The following is a 22,457-nucleotide window of genomic DNA, read 5'->3' on the forward strand; positions in this document are numbered from 1 at the left end:
CCAACAAAGTCCAGCTAACAGAGCAGTTGTGCAATGTCAAGAGAAGGGCAAGAGTCTTTATTTCTGAGACAAACATTTTCCATGCACATGATAGCTTTATATATGTGTTCATGACAAGCATATGGAAATTGAAAGAAGATGACTTTATTTTTTATCTCATGCAAGAACTTCAGCTCATTCATATTCAAGCACATAATAAATTTGATAATCACAGAATGTCAAGCCTCAACTTGATTATATCTGAACTGGAAACTAATAGAGAACAAACTGAGTATTATGCTTCAGCAACAGTGCAAGTCAATGTATAAACATTTCGCGGAATAGGCTGCACTGCAGGCATTTGTTACGCCAACATAGGACATTTGCCACGCTCTTCAGAAAAACCTAACAGATCGTTAGATCTCTTCATGTGCAAATAAGACCAGATGTATCTAATACAACCCAATCACATACAGCAGCACAACTCATGTGTTGGTGTCGACTGGTGTGTCAGGATTAGCTCCCCATTCTGTCCAAGACCCATCATAGACGGGAACATCGTGTTTACCAAGGCGGTGGAGACCCTGGATTGTTTATATGTCATATTTCTGAAGTAAAGGATATGTACCTGGAATGAACTATAATTGTCTCAAATTCAACAATAATACTAATAGTCAAATATGAACTCACCAACGCAAGTATACAAGCAGTAACACCAGTGCCACAAGAGGTAATCACAGGGTGATCCAGGGAGACGCCTGAAAGAACAAGTCATAATGAAAATTAGTTTTTGAATTTAGACAATGCATGTTCAGGTAATCCAATTCTGGTGCCAACCTATTTATATATATATATATCGTAAGTATGTTAAGAGGTGTACAGTATTTCACATCAGATTATATGCATAAAATGAGTTTTGTACCTTCATGTTCAAATCTTTTAGAAAGTTCCTCCGTAGGTAGGAGGGTCTGTGAACTGTCCAAAATCTGCGAAGCACTATCCATGTGTTAATGGACATATCCAGAATGGCCGACATGAGCAACAATAAATAAATTTAACCAAAAGAAAACCTGAAGCAACAGAGACAAATAGGTATGATGACGATAATCTTTTCAACCTGCCCAAAAGGAATACATTTGCTGCCGGGCACATGACCACTTTTGATTCCTTTTCGAGGTTCAGGGGCCTGACCATCAAACCTACCACAGACCCATCACCCATCACAATCATATAGAATGCAAGAAAGGTTTCTATACATATGCCTATTGAAAATAAAGCAAATTTTCCTTATAAAGAAAGATAATAATAGTAGTCAACTTTTCAGTTCACAGTCAAAAATAAAATAAAATAAAAAGCAAAAAAAGAACAAGGGATAGCTTATCAATAGATAAAACTTGATCAACAAAATGCCTTCCTCAAGTGAAAAAGGTGTTTTACCTGGCCTTAGAGCGTGCATCTATATGTTGGTGTGTTTTTGACTCAATATTTTGCTTTACCTGAAAAATACAGAACTATTAGCCAGAAATCTTAGCAACAAATAGTACTTACACACATTAAGAAGAAAAAAGTTCACATTTCATGTTGAGTACATATGTGAAATTAAAGATGCATTAAAAAAATAAGCATCTAGCCCCAAAACCTGGAACAAGAATAAGAATGATAACCTGTTCAAGTGTCCAAACTAGATGTGGCTGAAATTTTACTTCAAAAGTAATTGGGCCAACCTGTAACAACAAAAGTAAAATTTATCATCCAAATGGTCCATTAAAGAAGCCTGTCATCAATATATATTACGAGAGCCAGCTGTTTGCTAATGTGGTCCACTCTCCACCCCTCTGCTAACAAATCGAAATTTTACTCTGAAACACTAACTCAGAGCTCAATATATTTCTGATTTAAACATTTAATTAAATATGGATGGGGGCGGAGAGGGGGACTGTTATTTTAGAAAAAAAAATTGTGAAAGAGACTATTTATCAAAAAAAATAAAAACCATCAATAATATTCTGTAAAAAGAACAGGAGGAAATAGTCCTACCGCTTACAAACAATGATTAACTGTTTTTTCAGTAACAATAATCAATTAAATGAAAAATCAAACAGTGTTGAGCAATTTTAGTTTTTTCTTCTCTCGGACATTTTGCCGAGTTATTCTTCGCCGATTCACCGCCCAGGAGGTATGGGAAGACCTTCGGGATCGTTTTTCTCAAAGCAATGCCCCTCGTATTTTTCAAATTGAGAGGGATATTGCTCGTCTTGCTCAAGATCAGATAACTGTTGCGGCTTATTACACAGAGCTTAAAAGGTTATGGGATGAACTAGGATCCTATAATGACATTGTTTGCTCTTGTGGGAGAGACCATAAAAGACGTCGATTGATGCAATTTCTCATGGGCCTCAATGAGTCATACAATGCAATCTGAGGGCAAATTCTATTGATGAGTCCACTTCTTTATGTTGTCAAAGCTTACTCTTCCATTGTACAAGAAGAGAAGCAAAGAAACTTGGAGACTGTATGTGAGACGACGGAGAACTCAGCCATGGTCGTTCAAAGGACTGAAACGGTAGCTTTGGCTATTCGACGTGGACAAGGTTCATGTTCTCACACTCCTAATTGAAAACTTTTGCACTGCTCTTATTGTGACCATGACAATCATGTCCGAGAAACATGTTGGAAGTTAAATGGGTACACACCAGACCACCCTAAACATGCTTAAAAAAGGCTTATTCAAAGAAGTACTCCTTTCAAACGCAACAATAGTCATCAGTCTTCCATCAACAATGTCAAGGAGGGTCCAATATTGCAGGAAGTGTCATCCATGACAAATGGTCTCTCTGATTTGCAAATCCAGCAAATCTTATCTATTATGCAAGGAAAAAGGACAACACAATCCGCCACTCCTAAAGCTAATGTTGTTGCAGCTTCCTCAGGTTTGTTGGGGGAGGCTGGTGGGGGGAAGGGAGGGAACTGCGTTATTTTAGAAAACAAATTGTGTAAGAGACTATTTATCAAATAAATAAAAATCATCAATAATATTCTGTATAAAGAACGGGAGGAAATAGTCCTACCACTTGCAAACAATGATTAACTGTTTTTTTCAGTAACAATAATCAATTAAATGTTAAATCAAACAGCGGTGGAGGAACATCTTTTGGAAAAGAAAAGAAGAACAGAATTGAAAAGCCACCCTTCCCGAAACCAGCCTTACAAATATGGCAGTTTGAAACATCATGAACAAAATAAAACTTCTGGGGGAGGTCGTAAATTTGAGCATTACAAAACCCACTTATTGCGCACAAAAAACTTCAAAACATGCAAACAACAATAGAAGAGAAAATACTCACAATAAGCAATCCAGTATCCAAAGAAGCCAATGATAAAGACTTACTGTTTGTCCCTGATAAACTTTCTCTATAGCTTCACTAGCAGCACTCGCTTTAAGAATAGCATCTCCAGAGGCACTAGATTCAACATCAAATCCTGAAGCACGCCATCGAGGCAAGCCTCCATCCAGCACCCAAACTTTGTCGTGCCCAAAAACTCTGAACATCCTGTATAAATCAAAATAATTAAGTAAGAAATAAAAGATGGTATAATATTAACAAATTTAACTTCAATAACATGGTTCATACCACCAAACACGAGCTGCACTAAAAATCCCCTTTCCATCATAAACAACTACCCCATCTTTGTTTTGGATGCCAAGAGCAGAAACAGCAGCAGCAAACGCTTCTTCTGATGGCAACATGTGCGGTAACTGTAAAAAATTAATATGCAGAAACATAGTCACATGTCTTAACCAAAAATGCTAGATAATATAGCAGCTGAACCACAGAAGTTATACTTTCTTTTATTTTATTTTTATAATGTTGGTTATGCACACACGTACACACACTTGTCCCCTGGTGAGACCTCACACTAGAAACTCCTCCATATGACAACTGAGTAAAATTCCCATGTCAGACATGTGATAAAATTGGAACCAATATGGTTAGTCTCTATTTTCTTCTTATTTGGAAACAACATCATTTAAGATTTCTTTTCCTCAGAAGTACCACAAATCAGAGATCAGAGAAAATAAATACAGCCAGAAACTTTTCATAGTAAATGAGTAACTTATTCTGTACAGAGAACAATATAAACAAGTGTTTCTATAAAATATAAAAAAGAAGGCAAAAATAACCAGTTTATATCATCACAGCCTAATTCGTTTAAACAGATGATAAGATGGTCCAAGTGACTAAAGTATTAAGTAAGAGAGTAACGATTAGATGCTAGTAAGTAGGTCAGCGAGGATGTAAACCCAGATGAACAAAGATAGCTAGACAGTTAATACTCACAAGATTCTACTGAAGGGCCAGCTTAGGCACCATTAGATGAATAAGAAAGCTTCTAACATGATTTCTTCAAGGTTCAACACTTCGGCAACCAATGGTGTTGCAGTTAGGTAGCCAAATTAGTGAACGAAATGCCTGTTTGTAATTTTTGTAAGAAGATTGAGAGGATTACATCATTTTTTTGTTTTTTTTTAAAAAAAGAATTACATCATCAATCAAGAATTGCATTATCTTGTTAGCTCTAACCAGAAGATGCCATGAGAGGAGCATTTAATCTTTTGCCAACCAAAGGAATTTTGCTCTCAAGTTTGTCTTCAGTCTAGCAAGTGTTACTCCATCCTATGGGTAGCAATTTTTTCCAATTACCCACCTTAGCACCTTCACATCTATTTATAAACAGATACACAATAAAAACCTGACTCTATGTAAGTATTCTGGTAACTTTGCCCATTTACCCATATATTGTTTGTATTACTTGAAGCTGCACTTTAAGCTGAGATTTTTTGGCAAAATTATTGTCGTAAGAGTTTGTTCTGTACTCAGACCATAAGACCCTTCGCTATCTCAACTCCTAGAAGAAACTCAACCATAGGTATGGTCGATGGGTTGCGAAAGTACAAAAGTACTCTTTTTGTCTTGAAGCACAAATCAGGTATTGAAAACAGGGTAGTGGATGTCCTGAGCCGCAGAGTTCGCCTATTGTCTACCACGAGTGTTCAAGTTATTAGCTTTGAGAAGCTCAAAGAAGATTACGCCTCGTGCCCTGATTTCGGTAACATTTATACTATGATGCTAGATGGACAATTTTGTACCTTCAATGACTCCCACGTAGAGGATGCTTATGTGTTTTGAGCCGACAAGCTATGTGTTCCTCAAACTTCAGTGAGAAACTTCTTGATATGGTAAATTCAAGTGGGTGAGCTAGGAGGCCATTTTTTGGCGCAACAAGACCATTGAGGAAGTAGATTGCCAATTTTACTGGCCTAGTTTAAAAAGGATGTTGCAAAATTGGTGGGACAGTGTAGGACGTGTCAATTGGCCAAACAAAATAAGCAAAACAGGATCCCATTCTTGCTGTTATTGACCCTTCCTCCAAAATGGCTCATTTATCTCCCGATACCAAAACTTCTAATGCTTCCAAAAGTTGTTCGACTTTTCTTTGATGAGATTGTCAAGCTATATGGTCTTCCTCATACCATAGTTTCTGATAGGGATGTTCGCTTCATGGGCTATTTTAGGAAAACTCTTCAGGCCTCGGGGAGGTACATGATTGAAGTTCTCTATTACTTACCACCCTCAGACTGATGGAGAAACTAAAGTTGTTAACTGAAGTTTGGAAAACTTCCTTTGATGCCTCGTTGGCAATCACCACCTCACGTGGGACTTAAATTCTTCTAGCTGCTCAATTTGCATACGATAATTCCATAAATAGGTTTGTAGGCATGAGCCTATTTCGAGTTGTCAAAGGTTACTAGCCTAGGAAGCTTATAGATCTCATACCCATATCTCCCCATGCTAGGGTTTCCGAGTCAACCACATCAATTGCACGTAGGGTTCAAGAACTGCATGCTGAAGTCACTAGACGTATTCAAGCAAGTATGCCCAATACAAACTTAAAGCCGATATGCATAAACGTGATAAACAATTTAATGTGAGTGACTAGTTTGGATTAAGCCTAAGCGATTTCCTATGGGATTTGCTTAAAAGGTGCATGCTCATAGTGCAAGACCTTTTAAGATGCTGAAAAGAGCAGGTCCAAATGCTTATGTTGTTGAGTTACCCCTAGAGTCAAGAATTTTCTCCACTTTTAATATTGAAGATTTGATGGCATATAGGGACCACCCCTCCGTTCCTAATGACCCTTTTTGTATTACACCTTCTAACTCCACCTCATCGCTTGACACACCACCTACTTCTTCATTTGATGTCCCTTTAGATGTTGCCTCCCTACCTGTAGCACCAGCACAAAAAGACCATATTGCTGCTATTCTAGATGAGCAAGCTGTTTTTACCAGAAGTGGTGAGGTTCAATGTTTCCTAGTACATTGGACAGGGCAACCAGATTCCTATTGCACTTGGATTTCGAAAGACATTCTGTAACAATTGGACCCTGATTTGTTGGAGTACACTCAAAGCAACCAAGAGTAACACTCAACAGGGTCAAGTTTCACCCACCACAAAAGAGTTGGTAGGGATACCACTCGTGCCCCCGATTACACGAGTATATACCCAGGGCATCTGACCCACCACATTGTGGCTGGGTGGTGACTATTCACTTAGAATTGATTAGGAAATATTTTGTAATTTTATTATTTATATTTTTCCATGTTATTAGGAGTTAGTTACGTTATTCGATTAGGGACTTTATAGTCATTTGAATTATCAATTAGGGTTTTAATTTGTTATTTAACCATTGTACCACATTGGATGGAATAATGATGATTTTGAAAAAAATTGCTTTGATTTCGTCTCCACCTCCGTCTTCTCTCTTCTTTTCTCCCTCTGTTTCTTCTTCTTCACTCTCGATTTCCTGAATGAAGCCTCATCGTGCTGCATCAGACCCCTTGCTTAACAAGAGAATCAGCAAGTTGAATGGCTAAGCTCAAAAGAGTGCTCCTTCCTTTACAGTGGTGAAGGGGTTTCATTCTGACCTCTCCTTCTTTTGAGGGGTCAACATCTGGGCTACCGGCTTCCAGTTATCCCTGAGGAGACCACCTTGGAGACAAGAAAAATAGAAACAGCTGATCCATGCAAGGATGGATCTGGCAATTTTGCCAATGACTGCTTCTGAATAGCTGGAATTCCCATTAAACCTTTTATAGTTTCTTACCAGCCGGAGCCCCCAAGGAATATGAACTAGGCAAGTAAAAATAAGAATCTTACCAAACTCCAAAAGCAAAACTCCTTTACCAAGGTAACAAAGCTCAGCAAGGCTGCTGGGGAGTAAAGCTTCAGCCCAATCCTATTGATGAAATGAACCCAGACACGCCAATAGAATTGATAGTGGGTAAGCGACCGACGCTTTCTTCCTCATTACCACTTAAACTACAGAGTCTTAGAGACAACCATGCCTCTTCTTCTCAAATTGTCTACTGTTAGAATCTTGCAATGAAAAACAGTCCAGAGAAAGAATTTCATATTTGGTGGACCAGATAGCCTCCAAGCAATATCTGTGTCATGCTGCTGAAAGCCCACTTTTGGAGGTATCCATGGCAGAAGCAACTGTGTACTGGCTGTTGTCCAATAGGTCCAAATAATTTTATCATTCATGTGACTTCTAATTCTTTCACCATTAAGATCAGCACTGAGAATACTATCCTCATCCATCTCCTAATCTCTCAACCCTCTTCTGAATTGAAAATCCCAACCAGAGTGGTCCCCACTAGCATTGAACAGACATCAAGAGATTAGAGTGAGGTTGTAATGAAGAGGCTTGGAGTGCTTGATTAACTTTCCCAATCCAATCCAATTTTTTTTTATTGTGCATATTCTAAGTTTTATCATTACTTTTTTGTTTAACCATGGACAAGTAAATGGACAAAAAACTTTGACACGTGGATAATCGGATGCTTACCTGTACACAACCCTATCACAAAACAGCACTAATACATTATAAAGTGCGAAGTTGGAAGGCAATGGAGGTAACTTGACACTTTTCTACTTCCTCGTAAAAACTAAGCCATTGATTATGAAGTGCTTTCTTATCAAGGTTGAACAAGAGAATGGACACCAAATACAAAAATGAGACACGAGATTTGACAACACTTCTGCATACATGGTAGACACAGATGAATAGGTGACAGATGAGCTCATAAGAACAATCAAGATAAACTGTAGGAATAGTTCAAAACAACACATGCATAGAAAAAAAATTGTTTTTTTATTTTTTTGAAAAAAATAGTGCCACTACTAATTACCATGTTGCCTTTGCTCAAAGCATTGGTACAATTTAATTCCACACAGGCCAAATTAAAATCTGTGTAATCAGGTAAGTTAATTGTTTAATCTTTCAATATATTTTGCATGTTTATTGTCCATAGTAATATCTTAGAAATACAGCATGTTTTTAACACATTACCTTTATCTGTGTTCCGCTGTGCTTAATTTTATGGTGCTTTGAGAGACTTTTTTAAATATTTAATGACTTTATATGTTTTAACTGTTTACCCATTTATTTTCCCACTTTCATATTTACCCATGGTAAACAGGTAAATAAATGGAAATAGAATACCCTCCACCAGTTTCAGACAGAATGGATAGCAGATCAATGGAACAGGTAACAGAAAACCCCTTACTCATTCCATCCATTTTCCGTTGCCTCCCCTACTACATGCTCTAGGAGTGATTCATAAGTTAAGGATACTCCTTTCTCCCTCAAAACTCTCTTAACAAAACCTATTATATTTAATAGGTCACTTCTTTCAATTATTAAGCAAATCCAAATGAGTTTCACTTAGGATACAATGGTGCTACTAGAGCAACAATATTTTGGCCATGACAAGCTACAGTGCTGTTATAGTTGCTGCATAAGAATTAAAGTATGCTGGGGGCAGGCATTTGTAAAGAGAAAGAAGCTTACATTAGTCTTACGATCAGATATTCCATCAACATCGAAGAAAAGAGCACCAGGGATGTGAGCCACCTGTTCAAACAAAGCAAAAGCAGCACCAGACATGGGCAACAGAATAAAAAGAATTTAAACAACCAGTATAGTAGGTGATCTTCAAAGTAAAAAATGCAAAAGAAATAAAGTCAAAATTGAGGACTTCAACAAAAAAAAAAAAGGAAAATAAGCAAAACAAAAACTAAGTTTCTCCTATGGGGGCAATTAAGCAAAACAAATCTACTTCAGACCCAAATAAATCTTGTATATTGAGAATGCAATCATAATCCTACTTTTTCTCTGTTTTCTCAATAGTTGGCAATTTATTTATTTATTTATTATTTGAAAGATGATATTTTTTTCCTGAAATGGCGGAGTTTGATATTCAAAGCCAGAGAATGTATATCAGCAATTCCCCACGGAATGGGAAGTGCACATGGATCACAGAACGGAAAACAAAATTACAGCCAGAAAGACTAAAACAATCAGTCAAAGAAAACAGCTAAAAATACGTTCTACTGCCTGTCTTCAGTCTTCCAATTGATCAACTCAATTTCCAGCAATACCCCCTTATTGGCTTTTCCCATTAGCTTCACTCTCTGCCGATCTCAGGGGGTGGGACCAGGCTATGTTAAGTCCCTGGGCGATGTCATATATCTCATCCTTCTGAGGCCGAAGTCTCCAAGGAAGCCTATTGCTGATTTTGCACCAACCAATCACTGATTTAGAATCCCTTTCAATAATGAAGGGGTAGTGAGCAAGATCTTTAGCAATCCACAGCCCATACAGAAGGGCATGGGTATTACTGCTGCTAACGCATCAGCGCAGCAAAAGGCCCCAGCATAAGAAATCTAGCCATCCCAGTTTCTGATGATGCTGCCATACCTGGCTGGACCCGGGCAGCCCTTGGCACTTTTATTAGTGTGAACAGTTGTGATTTTTTTATTAAGTAAGAAAGAAAAAAATATAAAATTTATATTATAACTAATAACACCATACAGTCCATATCTCACTGATCATATTTTGCCCCAACAAATAAGTATTTAAACACATTTTCAATAAGTGAACTTTATTTGTACAAAGCATTGAGAAGCCTTCTGCCTATAATCTAATATGATGCCCCTCTTTTATAAAATTGGCTGAAGTAAGCTAACCAACAGAAGCACTAGCTATGAAGGTTTTTACAGCACATGTGGCCACCCAAAGCCTGCCTCTGATATGGCATTTCTCTCTTTAGATTTCTCTCTTCTAAAGACTAAAGTAATAAACATGCACTGCATATTACTAAATCTCTCAGAATCAACCAACAGATAGAATAAAAAAGCAGGACCTGGTACTCTTGAAGTGGATTTCTCTGTTCATCTGGCATGTACCATGAAGCGTCTAATACCTGACAAATTTTAAAAGTTAAGAAATTAGAGACCTAAAAATATAGGTGTTTTCTTCATCTAGATTTTTAGATTATCTCTCTCCACAAGAAAACACTTTATAAAAAAGTCAGATTCTTTAACACCATTGACATCCAACATGTGAGCATCATGTTTCTGCATATGCCCGGGTGTTACCAACAGCAAAGAACTTATTTTTAGCAGCAAAAGAGAAAGAAGAATGTCATAGCTATTACCCTGACATCAGGCTCTCTAAGATTAGCGTGCAGCCACTCAGCAGATACAACAGGTTCATCAGTTGCCATAGGAATAGTGGCAAAATTACTTCGTGACCCGCCTGACGGAATCAACAAACAACGAACCACACGAGAAGTTTGAGATGCTAAAGAAAGGACGGAACCAGCATTGCTATAAAATGGTTTGCCCTGAAAATAAGAAGACTAAGTCGGTACTGGTAAGTGTAATGTATGTGCAACAATAACTCGAGGAAGAAAGCCAATAATGACAGTTCATTAAAAAACAATTATATATATCTCTCAAAAAAATCAAAAAGAAGTTCAAAATCCCTATTAATGTAAACAAAAAAAAAAATGATTCACAAGCAAATTGTCCACAATAATGCTCAAAAGAATAACTTTCCATGACAGAAGTCAATCAACGTGAAGCAAAACATAAACCGTTCAAATTAGTAACCAGAGGCAGCAAGGGAAACATTAGTCGGAGACGCAATGCATGATAAGCAAACAACCGTGAAAGAAAGGCGCCAATTAAGAAAAGACGGGACTTCCCAAACTGGTCGAAAAAGGGAAGAGGAACATGCAACGACCGAAACATGAAAAGACGGGCAATCTACCTTCAAGAATGATTTGCAGGCTGTTGGTGTCTGATTATACGATAGCGAAGGCCGTATCGATCGAAGTCCCGTTATTGTTCTCGTAAAAAATGAAGATGCCATCTAGTCAGATGATATCAGATGAAAGTTCGATTCAGATTTCCACTCACTGGGCGAGAAAGAATTAGAAGTATGTTCGCTCATCGTCGGCAGCAGCAGGTAGGAAAGGGGATTTTCATTATCGCGTGGAGTTCACAAGGGCTTTGGTGCCGTCCAGATGAACAGCCAGCAGCTGGATTCGGATTGTAGTCCGTGTTGGACTCGGTGTGGGTTTACGTACTCAAATCCTATCCTAGCGATAAACCTGTCGAATTGGCTAAAAATGACATGAAAAAACCAGCTTTGCAAAAAAGGAGATATATGTATTAAAATTAATTAATTATATTATTTTATTTTTTTATATTTCTGTCGATTCTTCTTTTTTCACAATAATTTGTTATTTCTTCTCGTTGTCTTGCCAATTTCACTTTCATTTTTTATCAATTAATACATATCATGCACCCGAAATCTGATTAGGTTTCGACCGATATGGTGATGTTTTGACTGTATCAGGTCATGTACATTGCAAATTACACTCCAATACGAGCGTAAAAATTTCTAATTTTTAAAAAATTAATAAAATTCGATTCATGTAAATAATTTTAGAAGAGTGTTTATGATTTACATCGAAAAGGATCACTGCAAGAGTTCAAGATATTATTAGTTCATAATTAATTTTTTATTTTTTATTTATTTGTTATATTTTTATCATTTATATTAATACATTTTCTAATATTCATTTATTAATTATAATTAATATTATTTTTTTAAATTATTTCTTCCATTTTACTTTGTTAAAATATTATTTATTGTTATTTATAATTATAATCTATTTATTTAATATTATTTAAAATAATATAATATTAAGCATTAAACTTTAAAATAAAGTTAATTATAATTTTACTTACCTACTAGTGTGTTAATTTAATTTATTAATTATAATTCTGTTTATTAATTATTGTGATTTACTAATTATATATTTTTATTAATTTTATACTAATTATTAATTATAAGATGATTATAAGTCGAACCATAACAACATAGGAACCTTTTATGATTTAATTTGTGGAGATAAATTGGTGAAAAAAGCAGACTTTAATCTCGTTTATTCAATTACAGAGTAAACATTGACAAAAATATTTTCCAACCAAAGTAACTTACCAAGGAATTTCCAGACCATCCCAAGCAAAGAACTTGCCATTATCACTAAGTTTTGTACTGTTGATTATACTTAAGAGCCTTTCAACTGAAAATTCTTTAGTAAACAGCTTGCCTTCTGGAACATTTCTCTGGAATGGTCTTGAAAGATCTGTATCTACAGTACCTGGATGCAGCAAAATGCATGAAACAGGATCCTTCTTTCGTGCAAGCTCCACCGATATAGTCTTTGTCACTTCAGTAACAGCAGAGAAGAAAATTTCAGAAAAAAAAAAAGAAGCAATTTGATACATTATAAATCTTCTGGCAGCAAACTAGAATATGTAAGTCCTTAGTAAAAGCATCCATGAACTTGTACTTCAGTGCTTCTCCTATTGATTAATGTTTAGAATGCCCTTTCTCTTTAGAATCATCCAATGAATTGATCTTCAGCAATAGATATTAGCTTTATAAGTCAGTTTGCTGGAGCTCAAGTCCAGGGCTGCATCTAAAGATTCTGAAATTGTTAAGATTTCCAATACTATAGGCTTCCCAGGAGCCTCGATGTACCCAAAGAGATGATGATATATGGCCATTCCCAAATATCTGGTGAAAGAGGGAAGCTTCATGATATTGTCAGTTATGAACCATTTGATGCAATTGGATCTTTTATGAAATAGACCAGTAAAGCTGCATATGAGACAACATCAACAGGTCTCAAAGCATCCTGGTAAAGCCATATTATATCCTCCCAAACTACTAAGAGATTGAATATTGACATAATAAATTAAGGAAACGAAGTACAGTACTATACACTGATTAAGTGCTGTCTTTGATGCACGATATGAATGCCAACCCCCTAAATGGTTGTCCCCAATGGAGCTCACTCTAGCACTTAGGTTTGCCACAACTGCAACATCTCTTTCAGTTCCACACCCACCTCCTGCCTTTAGAAGTGGCCATAAGTGCTGCTCTAGTTCACAGTGATTGGTGTCAGTTTTATCAATTGGAAGATCAGGCCAAGGTTTGCCATATCAATACAGGTACACAAATGCTTACCCAAAAATAAAAAACACGCATATATATAAATATCTGGAACATAGGAGCCATACCACCAAGGTCTGTATCAGTCAGTCAGTATTGGCTGATACGCACCATATTGATCTACCTAAAATGTGGTATGTCACCTGATACCGGATATGGCAGTACAGAAAACCATGGTTTAGACAGAGGAAAAGTGATAATGTCATATCCATCAATCTTGAACAAACTCTCAATCAATAGTTTCACATATAAGTGTTGAAGCAAGATTCAAAAGGCATCAAATATATGTACCTTGATCACTAAGATTGGTCCTACTGCGTTTACCTCATATGCAAGCATTAAAGATGACTTTTGTACTTTAGCCAATGTTGTTTCTGCACATGAATCCCATATAATAAGTTCCAATATTTGTTTTTGACAAACAAAAGGCATCAAGGGGAAAATTTCTTCATCTAGAAAAAAAAAAAGCAGATTTAATTCTAAGGAAAAAAAAAACTGATTCATTACTAGAGAAATCAAATTTTCTTCTTTATTTTCCATTCCTCTGAGCAAAATTTTACCACCACTAATTGGTGAAACACTGCTGTACTTTCTTTGATTTTTTTAAGGAACACCAACCCGGCTGCAGTACATTAGGAATTGAAAGAATTCCAGACGCATTAACAAGAAGGTTTAGAGATCCATATATTTCTCTAATAGAATCTGCTGCTTCCTGCAAATACAAATGACATATCTGAGTGTTGCAGAAGAGCTGCTTTATGAACTAACCTTTGGAAATGAACAAAGTATCAAGTGGCAAAGGTTAAATGAGGAAAAAGTATCAACCCTGTGGCCCAAACATATGTTCCTTTTGTGTAGATACCAAACATTTGAATAAAGTGAAAACAATAACAGTTCTGCTTTATCAGCTTTTGGGAAAACCAAGACATTTTTTGAGTTACCTCTATGGTTCTCTCAACTGTTACATCCAATGGTAGTATGTTAAGACGTTCCTCAAACCTCTTTTTCAAATCCAGAAGGCCAGTGGCCCCGCTAGGATTCCTACATGTAGCAATTACACGTCCTTTCTCTTGCTTCTCTAAGAGTTGCCTAACCTGTTCATCACACATTACGGTAAAATCATTCCAGATCTCTAATCAGTTTAGCATGCATTTAGCTCCTTTATCTTAAACATCCAGAGACAGCCTGTGTCAAAAATAATAGTGAAAGGAGTAACCCACCATGTCTGACTCCAAGAATGCTAAAAAATCTATCAAGTGACAAAGTCTTCAGACAAGAAATCTTTGTAATGCAATGATCTAACAACATACATGTATGAGGAAATATTCTATCAGACCAACTATGTCCATGGAGACTAAGATAAATGCAGCAAAGTTAACGCCATTCACAAATAATCCAACATATAAATGAATAAAGCTTAAAAAAGCAGGATAAGTTTATTACATTTCTTCCTGTTCCTTCCATGAAAGTGCAAAAGAAAGTGGACGAAAAACAAGAATCAAGCAAAAGAAATTAATTGAAAAGAAACAAGTATTAGAGTGGAAAGTATAAGCCCTTGAGATGACCATACTGTACAGATACAAGGAGGACCAACAGAAAGCTATCAGGTAAAAAAAAAAATATCAAATTCATTAAAGATTGTCTCAAGAGGATACAAATGAAAGTGTTACAGAAATCAAATAAATAAAACAAGATGAAATCTTTAGCAATAATCTCAACAAGTGAACTTTAATGTGGATCTAGAATCTCACAATTTGTGAATGTTATAAACAACTGTATTCAAGACAAGAATGAATTGTTGTAAAAAATAAAAGATAACCATAAAATTTGAAACTAATTAAAGAATAAAGAAAAGCCCAAACAAAAGGAACTTCTGGTGTTAGGTAAACCAGTTTCCTTCAAATAAAGCACAGAATTGTCAAATTTTGATAGGCAATGAAAATTTTTGAAAAGTTTCTCAAGAGATACTTCCAAACAAATATTTCAGAGAAGGAAAGTAAGAAGGACCATCAAAAACCCTACGAGCATATAGAAAGAAGAAAGCAACACTAAAACCAGGAACATGATGTGAATCTCAAATGAACAAGAAAACAGTTAAAATCTGATATTGCTACACAAACCTACAACATGGAAAATGGTTTGGACAATGGCACCAAATTAAAGTTCCAACCGACAATATACATAGACAAACTGTCAATTTTGGTTCTAGGAGAACGCAGAAGAAGATGCAGTCACAGGAGCTTTCGGCATACACCTAAAGAATTTTAGAAAGCGGTGAAGATACGGCGCCCCAGTTATTTCAAAAGTTCCCAGAATGGGAACCAGAAATCGTCTAGAATCAACTGAACAGAATAGGCTTTTCTTTCTTGAAATCAAGCACGTAGAATTGAACGCAAATGAAAGAAACTCAGGGGGCTTTAACCCCTAGAACCCATAATTGTTCTTCCAAACGAAAAAGCAGAAAAAGTACAAAAAAAGTAAGAGCAACAACCATAAATACAATACAATACAATTCAATTATCAAAAGATTGCTCACAAATTCAAGTCCTATTCCCCTGGAAGCTCCCTGAACCATGGACACTCCTTCCCAGCGCAATGCAGATTGGCAGAATGAGGCTCTTTGTATGAAACGCAACGGGGAAGCCATGATGTTCATTTGCAGTTCTAACAGTCCAGGAGACGATTGCGGAACATCAAGTCTCAAGCTTCGAGTTTGGATTTCGGAGTTTGAGAAGCAGAAAAGGAGAGAAAAATGTCGCCTTTCCAGTTGTCAAGATGTTATGGCAGTTTGGTGAAAAATGTCGCCTTTCCAGTTGTCAAGATTTTATGGCAGTTTGGTGATTCTGATTAAGGTGGGCGTTCAGCTATTCTCCTTCACCAAAACCATACAAGGGGCGAAATAAATTGCGCGAAAGGGTACTGTGGTAATTTAACAAACCGATAATCTACCAAGGAAGGTGGAGGATGGATCGTCAGTTACAGAAGGGATACTTTGTCGGCTGTCCAAGTGAAACTAGAAAAAAAAACTTCGGATATGCTCAGACAGACATAATTCCAGAAGAAGAAACTGATAAAAACAGCCAAAAAGCTTTGCCAAAAAAATTGACAATACCCAGCACTGATCGAAACTCCACTCTCCAGAAATTCATGAATTACTTCTTAAGCATTCGCAAATTTATTAATGCAAGAGTCCCTTGTTTCAACAAACAGTATTACAGTAATCAATGAGGATCGATTAATGTTTTCTCCTATTTATTAGTGAGAAGAAGAAATGAGCAATGATAGGAAGACAGCATAGACACTGGCAAAGCGTTTGCGGAGACCAACATGGACATTTCCCCAAACGGGTGATATACACACTGTTAAGAGAGTCAAGAGTAGTATGAATCAAAGCAACATATCAAGCGATCCAACTTGCGGACGATAAGATCCATCTGTGTTCTAAGCCGTAATCTTCTTATCCAGAGATAAACAAACTCCAAAGTCCTTCAATACGCGTAAAGCTCCGCGAGTTCTTCAAACGATTCAGGTTCAGCAGAAGCTTCAGAATCGGCATTCTCGAGCATCCACAAGAGATGGTCGAAGAGGACCACTTCGCACTTGACAGAGATGTCTGCGGCATTATGCTTGGACTTCTCGATCAAAGCGTTCAAGAGAGGGTGGTCCAGGAGCTTGGCGTTGATCATATAGCGCCTCCTCGAGCTGCCGACGAAGACAGCTTCTCTTTGCTCCTCCTCTGTCATCTCAACCCCAAAATCTTCCCTACTGGACTTGGACCTGAGACTACTATAAGAAGAGGACCTCCCCAGTTTAGACAAACTCTTACACTTTTTCAGTAACGCATTCATCTTCTTCATCTCTGGAACATTAAAGAGAGGGAGGAGAGAGGGAATCACTGAATCACCATCCGAGCAATGCTTGATATATACAATCACACAGGTGCAAGATTTCACGGTGGGTGACCTATCATTGTTTCTCCATGCAAAAGGGCATGGGACCATAGAAGCCAAACAATCTGGGTCCCATTCTTTGCTTTTTTACAGCCCGGAAACCGGAAAGACCAGAAGCAATTAATCTGTAATCAATGGCGGACGTGCACACAACGAGCGCTTGCAGCCGGCAAATTGCCAAGCTGTTGAAGGCAGGACATCAACCCCTCATGTGTTCATTGTACTGGAAGAATACGTCCAAATGGGCATGGAGGGCCCTGAAACGATGAATCGGACTGGCTCAGCCACAATGTATGTGCACGTGCAGGGCCTTGTCGTCTTGCTGAACTAAACAGCTTCACGTGGGCCGTTGATGGGCATTTGTGGGTCATAACAGCCTCATCATTTGAGACAAGGCACCTGAGGGCGACCCAGTCCTACAGAATCTCCCACTGGCCGACTCGTACAAAATACAGATGTGTACATGAGTCACTGATTTGACTCGTGACTCGAGTAAACTCATAAATTCAGCAAGTAGTCTCATGGCTGAATCCTATCTTGGGAAATAATTGAAGACTCAACCAGAGTGATAACTCCAAAAGTTGCCTAACAGAGACAAGGGGCAGCATATCCCTGTTGATATCTACCTTCCTGTACCACGTAAGTCTTTCCCCTCCAATCTCAGCTGCAGTAAAACAAGTAGTCCATGTCAATCACAACTGGCTGTGACTGCTTAACATATATGGTTCATGAAGGTGGACATCCAACGAGGTAGTTGAGAGAGATTTTTCTCATTATTATATGTTAAGAAATGGTATAAGCAAACCCATTTCTCAGATTGTCAATGTTGCAGCTGGCCCTGACATATATTTTTTACCTGGTTGGTGTGAATTGTAGGCATCTTGTTAGCCACACTTCCTCAAGAAAAGAGTTTGTGAGTGGTGGACTTGATTTACTAGTATAGTCTAAAGTGCAGTCCAGTAAATCTGGCAGTTATATCAATCCACCACCCAATGTCAATATAAATAAATGGGGCCATAACAACGGAAATATCCCAATGCTGCTGTTGCATCTATCCTTTTATTAAGTTTTTTCAATACCAGTCAAGAGTAACAAACTTACTAGTCCTTTTTCCCTTGCAGTGGCCAGTGACCCAACCGCCACAAAATCATCATATGACACCTGATTAGTTAAACAGATAATCAGACACCTTGGTTAAAGGAAGTGATCAGTTTCTGTAGTTACAGAAAACAAAAAAGAGTTCATGATATGTTTTAGATTTTACATAAAACAAACTTAAGACTTACCTGCTCTACATATCCATATATGTAGTTCTGCCTATTCCTAAGTCAACAAGTTTATTCTTTTTTATTTTTTAAGGCTTCTTTTTATGGATGCTAGAAAGACAAAACTATGGAATATGTGAATGACTTTCTTACAGTTTCAGCTCGAATGAAGCTTCTTTCAAAATCAGAATGAGTTGTTCCAGCAGCTTGTGGTACCATCATTCCTGAATGATGAAAGCATAAACTTTCATATAACATTCTATCCACATCATTCAATCTAGGGTTTTACTGATTAATTAAGCTAACCTGCAATCACGAATAGTCCATGCTTTGGTTTCCTGTAATTAATTTGAGAAGGTAACAGTTTTAGCCAACAGAAAGAAAGAAAGTGACAGCACAAAAACAGATGTTTTATTTGAATATAAATGTTACCTTCTCTCCTGATGTAAAGTAAGTTCACAAGCCTAATAGTTGATAAGTTGCCCTAATAAGGCTCCCCAGTCCACTATCACTGACCCCATGAGATTTCAAATACTCATTTCTTTCTTCTGGTGAAAGTTCAGTCAGTTCCGACTCGACCTGTCATGCCATAAATCTTAATCATCAATAGCACAATGCCTTGCCTCATTTAGTTTATACAAAACAAGTAGATTAAAAATAGGACTAGAGCAAAAAGCATGTACCAATGCTTTCTATTATTTTTTATTTTTTTTATTGTTATAAAAGCATGTAGTAAGGCTACAATGAGATTACCCACTGGTGCTTAAATTAAGCACCTTACTTGTGCAGATACTGTTACAAGCCCTGATTGCAGCTCTGATGCAAGTTCTCCCACTTGCTTTACATGTGGATTATCCCCAGGTTGAACAAGATCAGACTCAGCAACATTAGCCACGTATATGAGAGGTTTTATTGTTAGTAATCAAAGATGTTGAACTGCCTTCTTTTCATAATCTGTTAAAGAAACCAAACGTGCTGGTTTTCCTTCCAAAAGTGCCTGTTGGATTCTTTCCGGAGATGATTTCTCAGCTTCCTCCTGAGATAAGCAGTTGCAGTTAAGACAGCTGGACTCATTTGGGTAATAACTACACATTGTCTGTCATGAAAGCTGAAATTGTACCTTGACTTTTGACATGGACTCTTTTGCTTTGCCCTTTTTGAGTTTATCCATTCTCTTCTCTATCAGAAATTCTTGAAAACATCCTAATCCTATCAGTTTCATTTCATTCAGGGTTTAATTCGTGATTGTGAAAGCATGGTTCACCGCAGAAGGTTTTCTACAATTACATCATACAACTTGGTCCCATCCAACTTCTACTCAATGTTTGGTTATATTTATCCGTGCATAGAAAATACTTTAACCAAAAGTGAGATCTAAACTATTTGTATAAAACAAGCTCTAACTTTCATACCTGGTCAAGATCTGAGAATTTTGGATTGACTTTTCCATTCACATGAACAGTATCATCATCTTCACAGCAGAGCACAGCCTAGAGATTATTAAAAGAATAGAGAAATATTTAATCACTGGTCAGTTTATTAATGTCATAATGTTTACTCCAATTTTAGGACCACAACAGACCTAGTTGGAAAATGTCCACAAGGTTTGACAAAAATAAAAATAAAAAAATCAACAGTTTGGAGTTTACATTTGCATATAAAAGGAAGCATACACCTGAAGTATAGAGTCCATTCTATGAATATGTGACAGGAACTTATTTCCCAGACCATATTCAAAGAATAAGAAACTTTTGAACATCTGCACATAGCAATAAGCACAAAACCATCATACATAATGTACACAATATATTGCAGTCAGCACCAGCTAATGCTCTTGAGGGTTGCACATAGCAGTAAAAAAATGGAAAAGTAAAAAAGGAATAGCGCTTAAAATTTCTCCACAGAAAAAAGAAACTTCAATGCTATTTGATGCCGAGGTCAAAGCATGGTACATACCTCCACTTGGCTGGCCCCTTTTACCAATCCTGCAATGTCCACAAATTCAATAGAAGTTGCAACTACTCGTTGAGATTTGCTGAGTTTTCCAAGCACATCCAAACATGGGTCTGGAACTCCAACAATGCCAACATTGGGCTCTATTGTACAGAAAGGAAAATTAGCAGTCTGGGCTTTTCCACTCTCTACCTAAAAACAGTTTAGTCAAAGTTGCTCCAAAGCCAAGAATAGCTCAGTCACAGCTCAAGTAATAGAATAAATGTACACAGGGTTAGAATTTAAATCCCTTCCAGAAGAATGATAAGATAATGGAAGCAGAAGAAAACAGACACACATATACTGGGAGATATAGGGGAAACAGTGAAGCAGCTAATAACTAGATACGATGACCTTTACAGTCAACACAATTTGTTTTCCCTGCAAAATTTTCTATGAAGATGGCTGAAGTTTAACAAATGATACGTGTACCTCTAGGCCTACAACAAGTGGCCATACGCAACTCCAAACTCCAATTCCGACGAACTAAACGAGCACATAACAAACTCCAGTAAATTATAGCATAGCAAAGTCGCATGATTCCAGTTACATTGAACTGAACAGAGAAATGGGCTTACAACAGCTTTGAAGAGAGTAGACTTCCCCACGTTAGGAAGACCAACGATGCCTGCTCTCAAGCTCATGTTAATAGTCGAAGAAGCCGACAAAATCCGCGTTCGGGTCATTAAAGGTTGGGCCATTGAAGGGGCAGATTTCTTAAGAACGAGGTTTTAAGCTGAGAGGCGATTTGCGCCATGCCTGTACAGCTCTGTTTCTGAGCTCGCGAGCGGCGTCCGCTGACACAAGGACGTATGACATACAATAACACCAAGGCTTCATAGAGTTGCCTCTTCAACCACATGTAGCTTCTCTCTCAAAAGGCTCAACATAGTTTGTAAGGATTACTTGGTTACTATTTAGACCCACATTAATAGTGAAATATTTGTTTCCTTGCATTTTCAAAGTTTTGCCTTGATACTCTCTATGTTTGGAAAAAAAAATAGTACTCACATTCACATCTACTTAGTCATGAAGATATGTGGTGATTACTTGGGGATGGACCATTGTCATAACGTGTCCCAGGCATATCAACTTTAGAAACTTGTAGCGACCAAAGCATCCATCCAGCTACACTAGTGTCGGTTCCCAGGTGACCAATTCATTTTCTGGGTCATGCACAGAATTCCTACAGGTCCTTTGACTGCTAAGCTCACTCTCTTTTGCCTTCACCTTGAGATCAATCTAGAGGAAAGGAATCAACGGGTTTCTTGTATTTCTCTATCCAATATGATACAAAAGCTTCCTATGAATGGAAGCTCTATAAAATGTCATCTATTTAGGGAGATCAATAAAAGAGGTCTAAGTAAAATGATAGAGCTTGTCTAAAAGAACACCGTTAATAGTGGAGTCAGACTTGCCCCTTCTATTTGAAGTGAGTCCGTTTCGACCCGCTTTGAGTCTAGTTCTAGGCTTAGGTTTAAAACTCGGCTCAGGTCTCCATCTTGGGGGTCTATTTACGTATCGAGGCATCCATAGCGGAAGAGTTTGTCGATTTCAGCTATTTTGTAAAATGAATTTCTCCTTGACTAAAAAAAAAAAAGCTTATTATCCTAAAAACACGTATGTTTCATAGGCCAATAGATAGAAACTTGCGAGCCTTAAATTATTTATCGCGTATAGGAAACGTTTGGTCTTTTTCCAAAATGGTGTTATGAACCCTAGAGTCTTCTAAGAAATGTTACTAATAGATTTAGAATTAAAAAAATCTTGTGTTTATCACTTTGGGAAAATATCTAATTTCAGTTAGTCATTTTGAGATGGAACTAAACCC

General features: G+C 37.3%; 3 protein-coding genes and 1 pseudogene across 5 annotated transcripts; all 4 read right to left on the bottom strand.

The window, feature by feature from the left end:
- Positions 1 to 87: 87 nt before the first annotated feature.
- LOC137952942 (thiosulfate/3-mercaptopyruvate sulfurtransferase 2) lies at positions 88 to 11,458 on the bottom strand. 3 transcript variants are annotated; one of them, XM_068800071.1, is made up of 12 exons: positions 11,161 to 11,458; positions 10,544 to 10,732; positions 10,250 to 10,309; positions 8,896 to 8,958; positions 3,612 to 3,736; positions 3,368 to 3,530; positions 1,644 to 1,703; positions 1,417 to 1,475; positions 1,097 to 1,178; positions 902 to 965; positions 670 to 737; positions 88 to 563 (listed from the first exon to the last, which is right to left on the bottom strand). In XM_068800071.1, the coding sequence occupies exons 1-12, from the start codon at positions 11,260 to 11,262 to the stop codon at positions 465 to 467; spliced, it is 1,134 nt and encodes a 377-aa protein (XP_068656172.1). In that variant the 5' UTR covers positions 11,263 to 11,458; the 3' UTR covers positions 88 to 464. The 3 variants fall into 3 exon arrangements, with proteins under 3 accessions (XP_068656172.1, XP_068656171.1, XP_068656173.1); XM_068800070.1 differs by having other exon boundaries at positions 10,544 to 10,747; XM_068800072.1 differs by having other exon boundaries at positions 474 to 563; positions 1,050 to 1,178; positions 10,544 to 10,747.
- Positions 11,459 to 12,317: 859 nt separating this feature from the next.
- LOC137953704 (uncharacterized) lies at positions 12,318 to 16,185 on the bottom strand. Its single transcript, XM_068801179.1, has 6 exons — positions 15,956 to 16,185; positions 14,361 to 14,513; positions 14,038 to 14,131; positions 13,711 to 13,793; positions 13,190 to 13,343; positions 12,318 to 12,631 (listed from the first exon to the last, which is right to left on the bottom strand). The coding sequence occupies exons 1-6, from the start codon at positions 16,073 to 16,075 to the stop codon at positions 12,396 to 12,398; spliced, it is 840 nt and encodes a 279-aa protein (XP_068657280.1). The 5' UTR covers positions 16,076 to 16,185; the 3' UTR covers positions 12,318 to 12,395.
- Positions 16,186 to 16,907: 722 nt separating this feature from the next.
- LOC137952719 (auxin-responsive protein SAUR77-like) lies at positions 16,908 to 17,276 on the bottom strand. Its single transcript, XM_068799779.1, has one exon. The coding sequence runs from the start codon at positions 17,274 to 17,276 to the stop codon at positions 16,908 to 16,910; it is 369 nt and encodes a 122-aa protein (XP_068655880.1).
- LOC137952720 (uncharacterized) lies at positions 17,186 to 21,312 on the bottom strand (annotated as a pseudogene).
- Positions 21,313 to 22,457: the final 1,145 nt, after the last annotated feature.

The sequence above is a fragment of the Aristolochia californica genome, unplaced genomic scaffold (assembly GCF_029961685.1).
Source record: "Aristolochia californica isolate CCGP_79_NKW_82.1479 unplaced genomic scaffold, dmAriCali1.0.hap1 SCAF_16, whole genome shotgun sequence".
Taxonomy (NCBI): domain Eukaryota; kingdom Viridiplantae; phylum Streptophyta; class Magnoliopsida; order Piperales; family Aristolochiaceae; genus Aristolochia; species Aristolochia californica.